At 37.6% G+C, this 17,684-nt stretch overlaps 1 protein-coding gene across 3 annotated transcripts; it reads right to left on the bottom strand.

Annotated features, from left to right (window-relative positions):
• Positions 1 to 2,928: 2,928 nt before the first annotated feature.
• LOC133530197 (UDP-glucose 4-epimerase) lies at positions 2,929 to 17,432 on the bottom strand. Of its 3 annotated transcripts, none has more exons than XM_061868054.1 (7): positions 17,095 to 17,432; positions 9,760 to 10,009; positions 9,194 to 9,307; positions 7,076 to 7,255; positions 6,471 to 6,584; positions 5,212 to 5,383; positions 2,929 to 3,989 (listed from the first exon to the last, which is right to left on the bottom strand). In XM_061868054.1, the coding sequence occupies exons 1-7, from the start codon at positions 17,121 to 17,123 to the stop codon at positions 3,757 to 3,759; spliced, it is 1,092 nt and encodes a 363-aa protein (XP_061724038.1). In that variant the 5' UTR covers positions 17,124 to 17,432; the 3' UTR covers positions 2,929 to 3,756. The 3 variants fall into 3 exon arrangements, with proteins under 3 accessions (XP_061724038.1, XP_061724039.1, XP_061724037.1); XM_061868055.1 differs by lacking the exon at positions 17,095 to 17,432 and adding an exon at positions 12,746 to 13,142; XM_061868053.1 differs by lacking the exon at positions 17,095 to 17,432 and adding an exon at positions 12,646 to 12,774.
• Positions 17,433 to 17,684: the final 252 nt, after the last annotated feature.

Raw genomic sequence — 17,684 nt, 5'->3', positions numbered from 1 at the left:
GTATTACAGCTATGTCACTTTCGCAAGCACTAGAAAGGCCGATTTTATTTGTCAGAGATAAAATTTGGTGGATAGACATTTCCTATTCTGTACATAATCCCCGCAATTACAGCGTAATTCCTAAAAATCTTCCACGGAGTTACCAAAACGTATGGTATTTTCGTAATTCGAACGCAAAATTACATAAATTTTATTTATCCCTCATTGGGATTATTTTTCATTCTACCCAGAATGAGGAACGCTGCAAACCAGTCAGGTTTTATCCGAATCTAATGAAAAATAAATCGTCAAGAAAATAAAAATCGGCCCAAAATACGAGTTAAGCCTTCAAGGCGTAAAGGCCTTACCTTTTAGGTCCGAAATAATAGAAACTTTGCAGAAATCTACTACTAAAAATAAAAATATTACTTTTCTAATATCCGAAATAATAACGTGTAGTCAACCACTGATGACTTGCACGTTATTATTTCGCGGATTAGGTAAGTAATATTTTTGTTTTAATATTTTTTACTTGAGCTTCAACGTATAATGATATAGTTAGTCCGTACATGATAAACGTGTCATTTTAATACATTTTGTAACCTAAAAATAATTTATAGTATCATAGAGAAATAAGCTTAAGAGTGCTTACACAATAAATAATAAAAACCTATTTATAATAAGTTTTAAGCGAGCTTTGCTAGAACTTATTTTACATAATATAGTAGTGTATAAAATGTATTAAAGTGACAGGTATTATGGACAACAGTTGTTCTGACTTGGGGAAGTCATGGATTCACAAATCATTGTTTAATTTCTAAACTTATCCAAATCAATAGGTGCAATGTTCATTTCTTATAAGATAAGTGTATCATTTCAATGTATACCTTTTGAATTTATGGACTATGTATGTATTTTACAAGCTAAATCCAATGAACTGAGTATTGGCTTAAGGTTTTTTTTATTTTATTTTTTAAACTTACTGTTTTCAATTATCCTTAAGGTGGTTTCCAATCGAACTAATTTTAACGAAGAAACTCTTTACAATAATTAAAAGAATATTCTTCAATTAAAATTGATTTTGTTAATTTTATAGGACTGATTTATTATGAATTTTCGAGGCAGTCTTTCACGTTTTGTAAGTAATATTTTTTCGATGTGTGTTATTTCTTATAACCATTATTTTCTTATAATAACATATTATCTATGGGCAGAATGAGCCTCCTTGCAAGAATATGGCCGCGTGAACCATCGGGCCGATTTCTTAATTTCGAGCGCTCGTTTTCGTCACTCCAAAATCTGTGGAAAACGGCAAATGCTATTTTTGAAATACGAGAGATAGAAATTGGGAATCTAGTGGTATTGATCACTCGTTTCAAATTCTATTAGTAGAATTTAAATATCTAAAAGCGCGGAGATATTATTAATGGAAGAACTCGAAATGGAGCGATCGAAATTCTAAAATCGGCTCCCAGATCGATCGGCGGAGACTTGCCTCGGCCGAAGCAATGCGGCCGCGAGTGCGTTTACTTCGGCCAAGGCAAGTATATACAGACCAAGCTGCTTCGCACGGCAATTTCCTCGCGAGGCGGCTCATTCTCTACGGACCCGCCTATTCACGAAAGTTCCAAAAAATCAGACTTTAAAATGAACAGGAAACACCTTTTTAGTTTTAAGCTATCTCTAGACTTCAGCACTTCTAGTTCCGCTTACAATTCCAGTATATTTTGTAGAAAAACATAATGCCATCAATTTACCTCACTTTTGACCGAGTCGGGTAAATTCTTTGCATTCTTTTTTGTTTTCAACCATGCTCCATATAATCTTGACTTACTCTTTTTTTAAAATACATAGTTTGAAGTTATGATAGCAAATGTGCCTTTTCTTGATAGAACTTAGCCTGGACTTATAAAAAGCGTGTTGTCTCTGTCGAACATCTTTGTTTGTCATGAAACCGATTATCCTTCCTTCAAAAATAATCTCCTGTTATATTTTACCACGTAAATTTGTAATAATTATCAATATCCTGCTCTTTTACATATTTCAAAAAGGTTTCTAACTATAGTGGTGTCACTCACTCGCTGCACGCGAATACGTAGTGTGCTCTCTGTCACACCTGCCTGCGGCGGGCTGCGTCCTGTCTCTTTTTTTTAATTGCTTCGCATACAGTGAGTGTTTAAATCAACTATAGCTGAATTTTTCGTGGCAAAATTTATATAAAACAAATATTAAAAGTGAACCTCCATTGTAATAAGACTTAAGACAAGTTTGTATGGAGCCTAATGTTAGTGAATGTTGTAAAAATGTAAATCTGATAGATATTTTTAGGCAGGAAACGTGCTGATCACATGAAGCTAGTTTGTAATGATTGAAATTATGAAAGATTTGTAATTTTTAGATAATACAAAGGATTACAATAAATCATGTTTTATTCGACCCCCAATTAAATAACTTTCACGGCACGTCCGAACGAATGTTGCTCTTGTAACTAACATAACTGATAAAAAAAACATCCTTTTACGCCAAATAATGGCACACATTTTCCGAGGCTAATATATCACATAGCTTGGGTATGGTGACAGCTGTCCCTGTCATTTTGTCTCGTGTTACAGGCGTCCATAGGCTACGATGACTGCTTACCATCAGGCGGGCCGTATGCTTGTTTGCCTCCTTCCTTCCAGGTTCCTGATCACCGATTATAAATTCCATTGTAAATCGTCAGATGACAAGCAAAACTCACAATTACTAGAAAATAATTAAACAAAAATCAACCTTACTTTAGTAGTAATATGGTTCATTATGGTTATGAACTGGTGGTGGTAATTAGTGAATTTTGCTTGTCACCTGACGATATAGTATTATTACTTTTTTTTATAACCATATGTTGTATTTTATTTGGTATTTTACAGGATTCATTGGTTTTTTAGGGTTTTAAATATAAATAAAAGATAAATAGTAATCCATTTATTTATAGTAACAAGTTGAAATAATTATAATACAAGTCAACACAAAATACATTTGCTAATAAGTAGCACCAAGATAAAAAAGAAGTAAAATCTATAACACTGAGATGAAATGGAATGATAAGTAATAATAAATAAAAAATACACTGGATTTTTCTATAAATCTAGATAAATCAATATCCTTATATATCCCTTTTTGGTCCATCCATTCAACATATGATTATGGACAGCTAAAACAATTATAGTCTGGCGAACACAACTTGTCAGTCAGTAAGAACCAAGAAATTTATTCTCATCCCTTTCTTTTGGGTGCTAGGACTAGCGTAAGACGAAGACAGAATGATTCTCTCTGTCTATGCTTGACATGAGACAGTCCTGGGCAAAACTATGAATCGTTGAAAATAGGTGTTTAAAAAACATCCTTTGAAACATACCAGTAAGTAAAATATGTAAATGCCTATAGTTATCATTAACAATGGTATAATAATAAAACACCGAGCAAATGCATTATCCACATTAAATGCTAAAATAAATAATTCGTTTTTCAAACAGTGCCTTTGGTATTCATTTTGGTAATAAATAATTATTAATGAACTAAATATTTGATGTACAGTTTCAGTACCATTTAAAATAAGTATGGCAAATGGCAACATAATAGGAACGTCTTGTTAAAATATAAATAAAATAAACTTAAATCCGTTAACTATTCGTCAAAATGGCACTTAAAATAAATCTTTCACTTAGTAAAATTTAGGTATAATATTTGGAAATAAACCTTATGCTGATGCAAATAAAATTCATTTTTCAATAACATCTAACTCTTAAACCCGTTAGGATGCGCGCTTTGCCACCTCCAAGTATCCCTGCACATATCTTCTAGCGTCCTTGTCGCACGCCAGCCCAACAGCCTATGTGAGAGGGAGACGTCAGCATAGTTCTCGGAGATGTCTCCGGGGCGACGGCCGACTATTTTGTAGGGGATTTTGCGCCCGCTGGCCTCTTCGAAGGCTTTTATCATTTGGAGGACGGAGTAGCCGACGCCGGTGCCTGGAAATTGGACTTGATTTAGTTTTTTCCTACTCCTCTACTGTTATCTGTCATTTATGCATTCATTAACACGAATATAAGAACATACATAAAAGATTTCAAGAAAAGTCTATATTGTCTATTCCTCATAAAAGCTCTTGTGCTTTTATAAGCTATAATGTTACTGCGATTAATGGCTACCAACCTAACAAAACCAAAACGAATACAGTTTTAAACTAAGTGCATTGATGCCAACTTACAAAATATTCATTTGGTTGCATAGTAAAAATAATTACTTCATAAGTCAGAAACACGCATGTGACACCTGTAATATAGCAACACCCATAGACTACGAAGACCGCTTAGCGTTGCTTGTTAGTCTCCGTAGACTACGGTGGCCAAAATTGAGAAAAAACTGTCAAAAAAATTAATTTTGCAAGTACCAGGGCCTCATGAGTTACGAGGAGGTGTCGCCGACCGGCCGGCCGCGGCCCGGGGCGGGCCGGGCGCGTAACAAGGTATGCTCGCGCGTCTTGGCTATATACTTTTGCTGTAATTTGTTTACCTAAATTAAGATTTATTTTTGTTGACTCGTAGGAAAAATATTGTATGCAACGTTGTATAAGTAAGTCAAAAAATTCTCGTGGCGTATTCCTTTACAATGTTCGCCTACGCCTTCGGCTCCGGCTCACATTGTAACTCACGCCACTCGCCTTTTTTGACCCTTCTTATACAACTGTTGCATAAAATACTATTAACCCCCGACGCAAAAATCGATTCAGTTGTTTGAAGAGTATCAGCTCTTTTCCAAAATGATGTAAGGCATTTTTGGCATAAAATGTTTTTTTTTTTTGGGTATATGTTATGGCTGTTTTTGGTGGTATTATATACCACTGTGACACAATATAGAGTTTTTTAGGTTATCGATCGGCCTAAAGGAGACTTGTAAATCTAGTCAGGTCAATTTTGTGTATATATAATAGTTTTTCTACTCGTTTACTATAATAATTAAACTAACTAGGTATGTATGGAACCTAAGTAAGTACCGCAAATCGAAGTGCAGAAATATTTCTCAGAGATGCGTTGATGTCGGCCATTTCATACAGTAAGTACTGAATATTATAGTTCACCAGACGGCCGCATAATAGACATTATACTTCACCAAACCGTTGCATAATGAATATTTTAGTTTACCAAACCGTAGCATAAGGAATATTGAAGTTCAGAAGTGACCTAACCATACCTAAGTTGACAGCGTGGAAGCCGCTGGCGCCCGGCTGCCGCAGCAGGCGCACGGCGCGCCCGTGGCCGGCCGCCAGGTCCAGCACGTGGATGTAGTCGCGCACGCCGGTGCCGTCCGGCGTCGGGTAGTTGTTGCCGAACACCTGCAGCTCTGGAAGACGGCCTACGGCCACCTGGAAGGCAGGTTAATCTAAATAAGAGTACTATGCTATAAAAATGCATCACGTAACAGTCACAATTGGCCCACAATCACTAGAATACGAGTACAGAATTTGATTACGCATTTACGTTGGTACCTACACCCAATTCACTCACTACATCATTACAACTCGCGGTCGTGGTAGGTACATTGTGCTGACCGAGAACAAGCAAGTAAACCAACTTTCTAGGGACCCTCGTTGCCAAGGTTACGTTCGTTGGTATGGTTGGACTACTCTTAAAACTCTGTTTTTATCGTATTTAAATATACCAATGATGCGTTTGTGGTAGTTATATAAGTAACTGTTATAAGCCATTTCCATATTGGGCCATCTCTTAAGCATGTCTGTAAAACGTGATACATTTTTTCTAACAGTACAGTTTGTTAAAATAAATGATGCGGCCGCTTAGATGTGCCCTAATGGGGTTAAAACACCGCAGGAATACCACTGTCCATTACTTGTACAAATGTCCATTACTAGGTACAATGTCCATTACTGGCATCAGGTTTCTGGACGTGCCGGAGGGGTCGTCGCGACCGTTTATATGAGCTCTAACTAATTGTACCGACGTCTGAGACTGTCCATTACTGATACAAATAACCATGACGGGGACGTGCTCGTGGGGTCTTCACTTCACTGGTACGAAAGTCCATTACTGGGACAAACCTGTGATATGTACGGCATCAGGTTGTTAGGCGTGCCCGCGGGCTCCTCGCCGCTGCGGCCGCTTGGATGAGCTCTCATAGAGTTGTACCATAACCCGTCCATTACTGGTACTAAAGTCTATTACTGGGACTAACCGGTGATATGTACGGCATCAGGTTGACAGGCGTGCCGGCTGGATCCTTCTCCTATGCGGGCGCTTATATGGGCTCCAACAGGGGATGTACCACAAACCGTCCAATAGTCCAATACTGGTACGAAAGTCCATTACTGGGACAAACCTGGGATATGTACGGCATCAGGTTGTTAGGCGTGCCGGCGGAGTCCTCGCCGATGCGGCCGCTTAGATGGGCTCCAACAGAGGATGTACCACAAACTGGCCATTACTGGGACAAACCTGGGATATGTACGGCATCAGGTTGTTAGGCGTGCCGGCGGGGTCCTCGCCGATGCGGCCGCTTAGATGGGCTCCAACCGGGTTGAAGTATCGCAGGGACACCACCGTCCATTTCTGGAACATGCAAAAATTAAAGATAGATCACTACATTCAATATAAAAGTTATTTCATACCACGACTCGCGAACGGGGGATGCACAAGGCAAACGAGTCGAAAAATTATTATAATAGTTTTTAAGTTTAGTATTAATCCGTGCAGTCTGGACTACTTTGGAGTTCTAATTGGCCGAAGACCGTCTAGACGACCTACGTACCGCTGGAGAGACGAAGTGCAAAAAGACCTTAGCGAACTCGGCGGCGTCGACTGGACAGAGAAGCATGGCGGTCTTTGGTGTCGGAGACCAAAATCCACTTCGGGTCGCTGCGCCACAGCAGTAAATATTAATTATGGTATGTATGTTAGTTTGTAAGGGGAACCTTAGTTGCCTGAAAATATATTTTTTTTATACTATGTCGGTGGCAAACAAGCATACGGCCCGCCTGATGGTAAGCAGTCTCCGTAGCCTATGTACGCCTGCAACTCCAGAGGATTTTGATTTGGCTTACAGGGTCGCTTCTGCAGATGTCTTTCATGATCTCCTCGCAGAAGTACTTGGACTTGCCGTAGGGACTCGTGAGGCCGAGGCCCGTGGGGTGGGACTCGTCGATCGGCAGTTTCTGAGGCTCCCCGTACACGGTGCAGGACGAACTGTAGACCAGTTTGTAAACGCCGTGTTTACGCATTACCTGGGAAACAAATAATAGTAGTTTATGTGACTGCTACATAATAAAAGGCATTAAAATACTCGAGTGTGGGATTAAGAAACGAACGAAGTGAGTTTCTTAAAAAGATCACACGAGTTTTTTAATGCCTAATTATGTACAGTTACATACACTATTTTATCTACACACATATTATAAACTTTCTATGAAATATTAACAAACCGAAATTACAGCCTCCCTCCGTTACGATGCCCTTGCCAAATCGTTGCTCTCTTGGCGGAACTCGCGATTATATGGTGGCGTCACCGAAATATATTTATCGCTTATTTTACACAAAATGTTTGCTATAGTTACCTTAAAAACAACAAAACATATTCATTTTATACTTAAACCTAATTAAAAGATAAACTGTATGGCGGTAAATGAAAACTTTTTTCACGCATGTAGTTTTTAGGGTTCCGTAGCCAAATGGCATAAAACGGAACCCTTATAGTTTCGCCATGTCCGTCTGTCTGTCTGTCTGTCTGTCTGTCTGTCTGTCTGTCTGTCCGAGGCTTTGCTCCGTGGTCGTTAGTGCTAGAAAGCTGAAATTTGGCATGGATATATAAATCAATAAAGCCGACAAAGTCGTGCAATAAAATCTAAAAATTTAATTTTTTTTAGGGTACCTCCCCTACACGTAAAGTGGGGGTGAATTTTTTTTTTCGCTTCAATCCTAGAGTGTGGGGTATCGTTGGAAAGGTCTTTCAAAACTAATAGGGGTTTTCAAGAAACATTTTTTGATAAAGTGAATGTATTCGGAGATAATCGCTCCGAAAGAAAAAAAAAATGTGTCCCCCCCCCCTCTAACTTTTGAACCATAGGTCCAAAAAATATGAAAAAAATTGTGAAAGTAGAGCTTAAGAAAGACATTAAATGAAAACTATAGCGGACATTATCAGTTTAGCTGTTTTTGAGTTATCGCAAAAAGTTTTCCCTTCATAGTAAAAAGACTTACTTTAATTAGGTACTGATTATGCAAATTTGCCTATTTGTTTTACTCGGGTGAAAGGGTCCATTTACTACACTTTAAGCTCCAGTTTAGCTTATTGTGACGGAAGAGTAACTACGGAACCCTACCCTGAGCGTGGCCCGACATGCTCTTGGCCGGTTTTTATTTTTTTTAATTCAGATACAAACTAGAGTCGGGGGCATATTTCCGTATCATTCGATACAAACTAACATGCGAGATATGTCAAAATTGTATGCAATTGACATTTCATTTCGAATAAAAAGGCATCTCGACTGATATTAGAATAGGGGTCAAATCGAATTTCTTTTTTTTCAGAGATCTTCCAAATTTGAATGCATAACCAAATCGATTTTGATGTAGTTATGAAGCTATAACTACATTATCACAGATAAGAAATTTGTTGTAACAAAACAGTTTATCGTAATGTTGGCCATTATTTACGGATTTTGAAGGCATCATAGAGGGTTTATTTTGACATGTGTGTAGATAAATATATTAAAAATAAATATTACGGAACAATCTTACACAGATCGATCTAGTCCCACAGTAAGCTCAATAAGACTTGTAGGTAGATACTGAACTACTAATACTAGACGACGACGATATGTATAATCAAAGAGAATTTGAAATAAAGGTGGATTGTCAAAGAAAACTTTGTATAGGTAAAAAACTTAAGTAAGTCACCTGTTGTATGTAGTTGTGACGTGTTTGAATAGACATTTGTTTTGTTTGTGTGTGTCTTTTAAACATGTATTGTCTTTTCGAACACGTCACAACTACATACAACAGGTGACTTACTTAATTTTTTTACCTATAGACACAGTAAATTTACTGTCATCTTTCGACACATGATTAAAACTTTTAGAACGCCATTTGACTTTGATCCTTATTCGTTCACTGATATGTGTTAAATTTGTTGAAAATCAAAAAGTGGCGCCATAGAAACTTACGTCAAAAAGCGTGCACGTCCCAGAGATGTTGACCTGGTAGTACTCCAATGGTTTGTTGACTGATTCGCCCACTGCCTTCAACGCCGCGAAGTGGATGACGCACTCTATGTTGTGCTGGAATTGAAAAGAGCTTAGTTAAGTCTTGAAGAAATATCTAAAAATAACCGACAGCACAAAACAGTCTGCCATTACTTTATGGTCTTCATCAGCAGTTTCATTTCAAGTAATGTCGCTTTTTGAGAGGCAATGGCAATACACCAGATATATAAGGAAATCGATATAGAACTGTGATAGGAATTGACGAATCTAATCTGAGGGCCGAAATTAGAGCGATCGAAAGGCAGATAAAGAAATTTCTATTTTTGTTTTAGCGGTAGGATCTCTGACTTGAAGACAAAGGGAAAGGGATCAATTGACAAGTACCTTTATCCAAACAAAGAAATAATTTTACAAATTTGTTATAAATTCTCGGTCTCGGTCTCGGCCGAGACAAAAAAGCGTTCTCGGTCGGACCTTACCGATATCTATCAGGATAAAGAAAGACCGATTCATTATTTCAGACCGACCTTGTTAAAAATCTCGCTCAACTTCGCAGCATCCCTAATATCAGCATCATAAAAGTGTATATTCTTCCCCGTCAGTTCCTCCACTATCCTCAGCGGCTCAGGTTTCTTCTGTCCCTGTTCTCTATGCGCGTTGGACAGGTTGTCCACGACCACTAGCTCGTGGGGCGTGGACTCTTCCAGGAGGACGGCGACGGTGTGGGAGCCGATGTAGCCCGCCCCACCGGTTATGAGGATCGATGAGGACATTGTGCTGAAAATATTGTGAGTTTTTAGTTAATGCCCCGTGGGTTCATCTTCTCTCACACTCACTCATAAAGCGAGACGGCTGAATGGATGTGTTAGATAAAAAATAATACTAAGTACGCATCGTAGAAGCAATCTTCATGTGCTTGGTTAGATCGCCGGGCTGGTAAACATTTTTAGTGCAAAATTCGTGTTTTTATAAATACTCGGTCTCGGTCTTGGCCGAGAATTCCATTGAATCTCGATCTCGTTCTCGGCCGAGACAACAAAAGCGTTCTAGATCGTACCTTAACAGTAAGTACTAGTTCCGGGACTGATTTTGTATAAAAACACACCCCATAGTTAAAACCTCATTTTTATGAGCGTATTTTTTTACCCGCTCCGCTACTGCCGTTATCACAACAGGGTGCGTAGCCAACGTGCTACACGTCAACGCTCCGTAGCGAACGAAATGCAACTGTCACTGCTGTCTAACTAATATGGGAGAGTGATAGAGAGAGGTGACTACACTACGCTACGGAGCGTTAACTATTCGCACGTTGGCTAAGCACCCAGGCGTAATTCCTTATCGTTGTCGTTGTATCGGTGTAATTTTGCACTAAAAATGTTTATCAGCCGGACAATGTAACTAACTTAGAACTCTAAAAATAATAACAGTTTACGAGTTTTACGACATATAAAATATACTACATTATTAAAATGTTTGAGTGAAGCGGAAACTGAATCAGCGATTCGAATTTATCTATAAGGTAAACGTCCCAGATTTCGACAACCGAATTCAACTAGTTGGCACCCCGTTTGACATTTCTATTACTTCAATTAAGAATGAAGGTGGCCACTATTGGTACAGTGTTTTACCCATTTACGATATCTAAGCCATAATTTGCATAATATATCTCTAAATTGACGAGACTGGGGTTAGCTCTGGGCTCCTCTTTTTTTAAAGCGGTTAAGAACCGAGTTGGTAATCGTAAGGTTAGTAATGTGTAGGTATAGGTGATTGGTTAGCCGAGAAACAGGCCCAAGAGAGTGCATAGTATAAGTGTAACACACTTTTTACCCGCAGGGAAAGGTTCTGACTATAGGAGACAATGTGAATAATATGTGATGTATGTATGATTAGTCCGTGAGGCGTAGGTATAAATGTTGTCTAAACCAGTAGGGTTGTCTAAATTCAAGTCATTCATTCATCTCTGACTGTGCATGCAAAGGGACGTCAAGTTGTGCCAACCCTAATAATTGCTCGTAGCAACGCTGAAGCGAACGGAGCCGAGAATGCCCGAAAGGGTCAGTTTCGCCCCACTGGCTAAATTATTAGCCAACTTTATAACGAGAAGTTTTTATACGATAAAACAGTATTCAAGTTCGGTTAATGTTATTAATATCTTCTTCACTTTTGTTTCTTATATCTTCAAGAACTTGTAAACACCGAAAGGTGAAGCGATAACATATGTCTGCAGTTTATTTACTGTTACAACAGTTTCAATTAATAAACGGATATTGCAAATCGACGTTTACGTGTTTTTGGTTTTCAAACTTACTCCGTTGTCATAGGGTGTAAATTCCGTTGTATCTTTGTTTTTATAGCACTTCGTTGGTAAACCACGGAATGGCCAATGTTAAGGGGCTCACTGATTACCAGTTTGCCGGACGATATCGGCCTGTCAGTTATTCGCAAATACTGACAATCGCGAATAACTGACAGGCCGATATCGTCCGGCAAACTTGTAATCAGTGGACCCCTTTAAGTGGCCATATAGACGCTTATGACTGAGTAACTCCAGTTATATTTTTGAAAACCCTACTCTCTTGATGGAAACGATAAATAAACTAGTGGCTTTGCGTTGCGAGCTGTAAACCTTGTGAACCCTCATGGCTCCGCCATTTTGAAATATTTCAAAAACTGAATCGATAAAAAAAATTGAAATTGCTCACAAAATTTACGAAAATACGAAATAATTTTTGCCTAAGTAGTAACGGAGACTTTCGCTTCGTTCTGTCAATAAATCAAATACATTGAAATACGTCCAATATATAGTGTAATATGCAGAAATTAAAAATTAAATTATATTTGTACCGTAAAATAATAAATAAATAAATATATCTTCAAAAAACCGACTAACAGCGAGTAAGGGATAATATATCATTGGTCTGCCTGAAAACCAGCGTTGTAGTAAATACACTGCAACATTACGCTGAGGCAAGCTTCTATTTAACACTCATGTATATTAAATCTCTCCCTTAGATTTACAATTCAATTTCTTGGTTTTTAAGTCTAAATTTAAGGCTTATTTGTATTAAATGTCTTTATTTGTTAACTCTGCCATTTTATGTGATGTTGAATAATTTTTTTCTATGTCTAAATCAAAATATATGTAGGTATTCAATATTTTCTCCAAATAATGTTAGGTACCAGTAAATATCCCATCCAATAAGCATTGGAATAAAAAGGCGAACATAAGATAACGAATGAAATAGGAGTACTAGGATTAACTATTAATATTAATTATGTAACCGTCTAAGTATTTTATTGTATTGTCCAAGTATTAAGTGATAGGAAAATTTTATATGATTATTTTACTACTACATTAGTCACAGATGTAGGGAAAATAAAGAAAAAATATAGTACGTAAATCTACGTACGTAAAACTATGTTCGTTCACATAAACTTTAAACACACTGGCCACCCACATACAATTCCGAGCATCTAAAAAAAACACAATTAAAAAAAAGAAATACTAACTTTTTTAATTTATAAGAGAAAAACACACGCGCGTGCTCGTCCAACGTGGTGCGGTCACTGAGGCAAAGTTATCAATTGCTCACTCAATTGTACATTACAGCTACTTGCGTTATCAATGCTTGTATCAGTTGTAGTGTTTTGTGACATTACAGTAATACTGTGTGTTAAATATGATTGATGGGCATAATCCTGTTATTAAAATGATAGGAATTAAATTTAGTTTTTACTCGCCCCTAATCCCGTTAAACTGCCCTCTCCCCTTGGTGCTCTCATAAAAAATTGTAACCTCCATTAAAAACCTCTTAGGAGATTAATTTTGAGATAAAAAGTATCCTTTACCTTTCTCCAAGCTGTGTGCCAAATTTCATCGAAATCCATTCAGCCATTTTAGCGTGATAGTGGATCAAAAATCCAAACTTTCACATCTATCTATGATAAGTAATATTAACTATCAGAAATGAATAATGATAGTATTAATAGTAGTGGTATCTAATAGCCATAGTAAACAACAGTGGCAAGGTGACATATCCGGTCAATGATAAATGCCCTAGTGTGCATATTTGTTTAGCCATTAAGTAAACACTGTTGAAAGTAGGTTACACATGCTAGATAAAATTTAATGTATTTGTACCAATAGGCAGAGGAACTATTGCAAATTTCGGAAACTGACATTTAGCTAATTCCATGACTTTTTTATAGCCTATCTTGTGCACGGTTTGGAGCATGTTCCCGCAAGTCTCTGCAAAAAGCGTCGAGGTCATCCCGCCATCTCTTTTTTGGTCTGCCTCTGCCCCGGCTAATAATCGGCGATCCGGGTGCATACAGCTTTCCCGAGGGGCTACAGTATGGGGTTCTTCAAAAAAGGAGTGTACAGGTTTTTAAAGGGTCGGCAACGCGCATGTAATACCTCTGGTGTTGCAGGCGTCCACAGGCTACGGTGACTGCTTACCATCAGGCGGGCCGTATGCTTGTTTGCCACCGTCGTGGTATTAAAAAAAAAAATACGGCAGACGTGTCGCGGCCAATCCCACTATCACTCTAATATCGGAAGTGTGTTAGCGACGGAGAGGCTACCTTCGAATTATGAAACTTGCAGTAGCCTCCAGGTATTAATATCTGCCCACAAAAGACACACCATGTTCTTGTAGTAAAAACAGTATGGTATATACATACTATAACACAAAGGGGTTGGCGCCAACATACGTTTTACTTTACCTGTCTCTAGATTTCTTTTAAGAGATTTGGTTTAAAGCTAGTATCATGAAAACCGCTGGCTAAACTAAAGGTCATGAAATTCCACAACATTAATGATTATAGTATAACACATTTTTTTAGGCTTCCGTGCCCAACGGGACCCTATTACTAAGACTCCCCTGTCCGTCTGTCACCAGGCTGTATCTCATGAACCGTGATAGACAGTTGAAATTTTCGCAGATTATGTATTTCTGTTGCCGCTATAACAACAAATACTAAAAAGTACAGAACCCTCGATGGGCGTGTCCGACTCGCACTTGTCCGGTTTGATTTTTATTTTATGGTCTAAATTTGACACAATTTACACAATTGACAGGTAATACCTATGCTGCGCCATCTGTAAAATACTTCAAGGCCAACCCCATTTATACCATGTTTTGAATGAAAATAGCACCACCAAGATGTAGTGTTTTTTAAACTACATCGGTGACACAAGCATATGTCCCGCATGGTGGTGAGCAGTCTCCATAGCCTATGTACGCCTGCAATTCCAGAGGAGTTACATGCGCATTGCTGACCCTAACATTCTGCACTCTCGTAGAGCTCTGGCAACCTTACTCACTGGCAGGAACACAACACTGTGAGTAGGGTCTAGTGGTTCTCTGTAAGGTATTTCCCCAGTAAAATTTCAAAAAGTGTTTAGGAATTTAATTGGATACCTTCAGTACATTTTGCAGATGTTGAATACAATTTCTACTTACCAATTTTAATATAACACTTGTACCAATAAACATTTCTTATTTTGTAAGTAGAAATTAATCCTTATTGAATGTTATTAATATAGCAATAAGCTTGTTTTTGCTTGAATATATTTGTGTTTTATAATACTTGTTGATTGTTTTTAAAGTATCCAAATTTCTGCAGTAGCTCTTCGAAAAATATAAATAGATACATAGAATACTCTTTATTGGCACACCTCAGTAAAAGATACAGACTAAAGAAAAAACAATTGATAAATATTATTCTTTTTCAAGTGCATACTTGCTTGCTTGTTGGAATTTAAATTTTTTGTTACATACATTTTCAATTTGGGGAAGTTTGCCAAAGTGTAAAAAAATCTGCTTAACTTTTTCGTAATTTCATTCATTCATGCATTAATGATTATAGTGTAATAATACCTTCATGCATTCCGATAACACATGTTATATTTAATAGGCGTGGAATTTTCTATTTTACATCAAAATACATATTTAAACAACCTTCATATTGAAAATTAACCATTACAAATTGAACCGTAAACCAAAACGGATGGTTAGGTACAATTTATGGTTCAAATTGTAATGGTCAATTTTCAATATATTCAATTCTAATTAACTTTTAAAGTTGTAGAGCAGCTATTTGCATCTTTAAAATAGCAGTAGAAAATAGCAAATTGCAGCAGGTTTTACATTTGTTTGACTGGAAACTTACAAAGTAGTTTATTACATTTTCTTCTTTGAATGTCTTTCTTTATGTCAGTCTGCGTCATCAGAAGGTTGCTTAAAGTATGTGAGGATTACGCACACACGCACGGACTCAAGTATAATGTTAATAAAAGTCAGTACATGGTTTTTGGGGTCGAGTCTAAAATACCATCTGTAATACCACCTATCAAACTTAACACGGTTGCCCTGCAAAGGGTATACCAGTTCAAGTATCTAGGTCATTTGGTTACTACCGACCTCAAGGACGATGCTGATATAGAACGGGAACGTAGGGCCTTATCGGTCAGAGCTAACATGATTGAACGCAAATTTGCTCGATGCTCAAAAGAAAGTAAGGTGACTTTATTCAGAGCTTTTTGCACAACATTCTACACCTGCAGTCTATGGAGAAGGTACACCTTGAGATCGTATAGGGCCCTACAAGTACAATATAATAACGCGTTCAGGGCACTGATGGGGCTGCCGCGATACTGCAGCGCATCAGGGATGTTTGCGGAGGCGCAGGTGGCGTGTTTTAAAGCTACCATGCGCTTGCGAGCCGCATCTCTGGTGCGACACGTGCGCGCCAGCTCCAACAGCGTCCTGGCAATGATTGCGGACAAGTTTTGCCCAAACATGTCATTTTGCTGTGGACTCCATGCGCCCAGCAGTGCTGTGGTTAACACATTGAGATATAGTAGGTGATAACTGTCAATGTTGCGTTAAAAAACGTTTATTTTTTTGTATTATTTTATTGTATTAATGCATGTGTACTCGTATTTGTAGTATAGTGTTTAAGTCTAGTGTTCCAAATGAATATGTTGTTACTCGAAATAAACGAATTTTAATTATAATTAATTAAATTTATACACAATAATAACTTCAGCTTTTATAATTTTGCTATTAGCGTGCAATACAAAAGCGCCGATGCCCTAGCTGTAAGAGGGTGCAACTTGCAATCTGGAGGTCACGGGTTCAAACCACGGTTCGTACCAATGGGTTTTTGGAATGTATGTGCATTTGATATTTACCACTTGCTTTTCGGTGCAGGAAAACATTGTGAAACCGGACTAATCCCAATAAGGCCTAGTTTACCCTTTGGTTTGGAAGGTCAGATGGCAGTCGCTTTCATAAAAAAACTAGTGCCTATGCCATTTCTCGGGATTAGTTGCCAAGCGGACCCCAGACTCCCATGAGCCATGGCAATATGCCAGGACAATGTGAGGAAGAAACAAAGAAGCATGCATAATATATTATATGCAGCTATTTGCAAATTTTAAGAATAAGTGTCAAAACTATTTGAGAGGCGATTGACCTGTGTGATATTTGCGCAGGCAAGTCTTATTTTGACGTGGACAGTATCCGTTTTGGATTTAAAGCCTAATCAGTTATTTTTACTTGATACATGGTTGGCTCAAAAAAATCATAATAACAAAAGATACAGAATAAGTGACACAAAGTGATAAAAATTCCTAATTCCATTTAGTCATGCTAGTTGTTTCTCAGCATATTTATGTCATTTTAAATGTTAACAAAGTGAATTAATTTGATATTGTCATAAAATTTCACATTTACATTATACCCAGTGGTTACTACGCTAGTACTCTTTGCTTTTCTCTTAACAATAATATCGGAATAAGAATATCTTATATATATATATTTAAATGTTATGTTTTTTTAAATATTACTCACCCATTCGTTCCATTAGTTTGTGGCTGCATTGTATCACAAGACTGTAACAGAAATGCTTACGCGGCTACACGCGTCCGACTTCAAGGTTTGTTTATTCAATGAAAATTAACTCTTTCCTTCATAGCTTATTAGACAAGCTGAAATGTTTGTTTACATATATTTTACACAGTTATCCTATTAACTAGTATTTATGTAAGCTTCTAGGTTCGAGAAAATGTACGTATGTTAATAAAATCAGATCGACATTAGGTATTGCAGTCAGAGCATTTTATTGGATTGGTTTTCCCCATAGGAATCACCGGAGCACCATAGCACTGAAGTCTGTCTGACTGAAATTACAATCAGTTAGTCGAGTAGTTGACAGTGACACTGACAGCAACAACGATGACAGTAGAATGCAAAGAGCATATAATCACTACGTGGTCAGGAGTTTTAAAAAATGGTATTATGCCTGGTACCTATTTATATTAAAGCAGCTAAAATTACTTAAAATTTAATTTTATCTCTTAATGACACCATTTAAATTAAAGCTCACGTTAATTCTTTAAAAATATAAATTTGCATTGTGCAAAATCGTTTAAAAATAATAC

Source organism: Cydia pomonella, chromosome 22 (assembly GCF_033807575.1).
Source record: "Cydia pomonella isolate Wapato2018A chromosome 22, ilCydPomo1, whole genome shotgun sequence".
In the NCBI taxonomy this organism is placed as follows: domain Eukaryota; kingdom Metazoa; phylum Arthropoda; class Insecta; order Lepidoptera; family Tortricidae; genus Cydia; species Cydia pomonella.
Note: the sequence above shows the minus strand (reverse complement) of the source record. Positions and strands in the feature narration are given on the sequence as shown.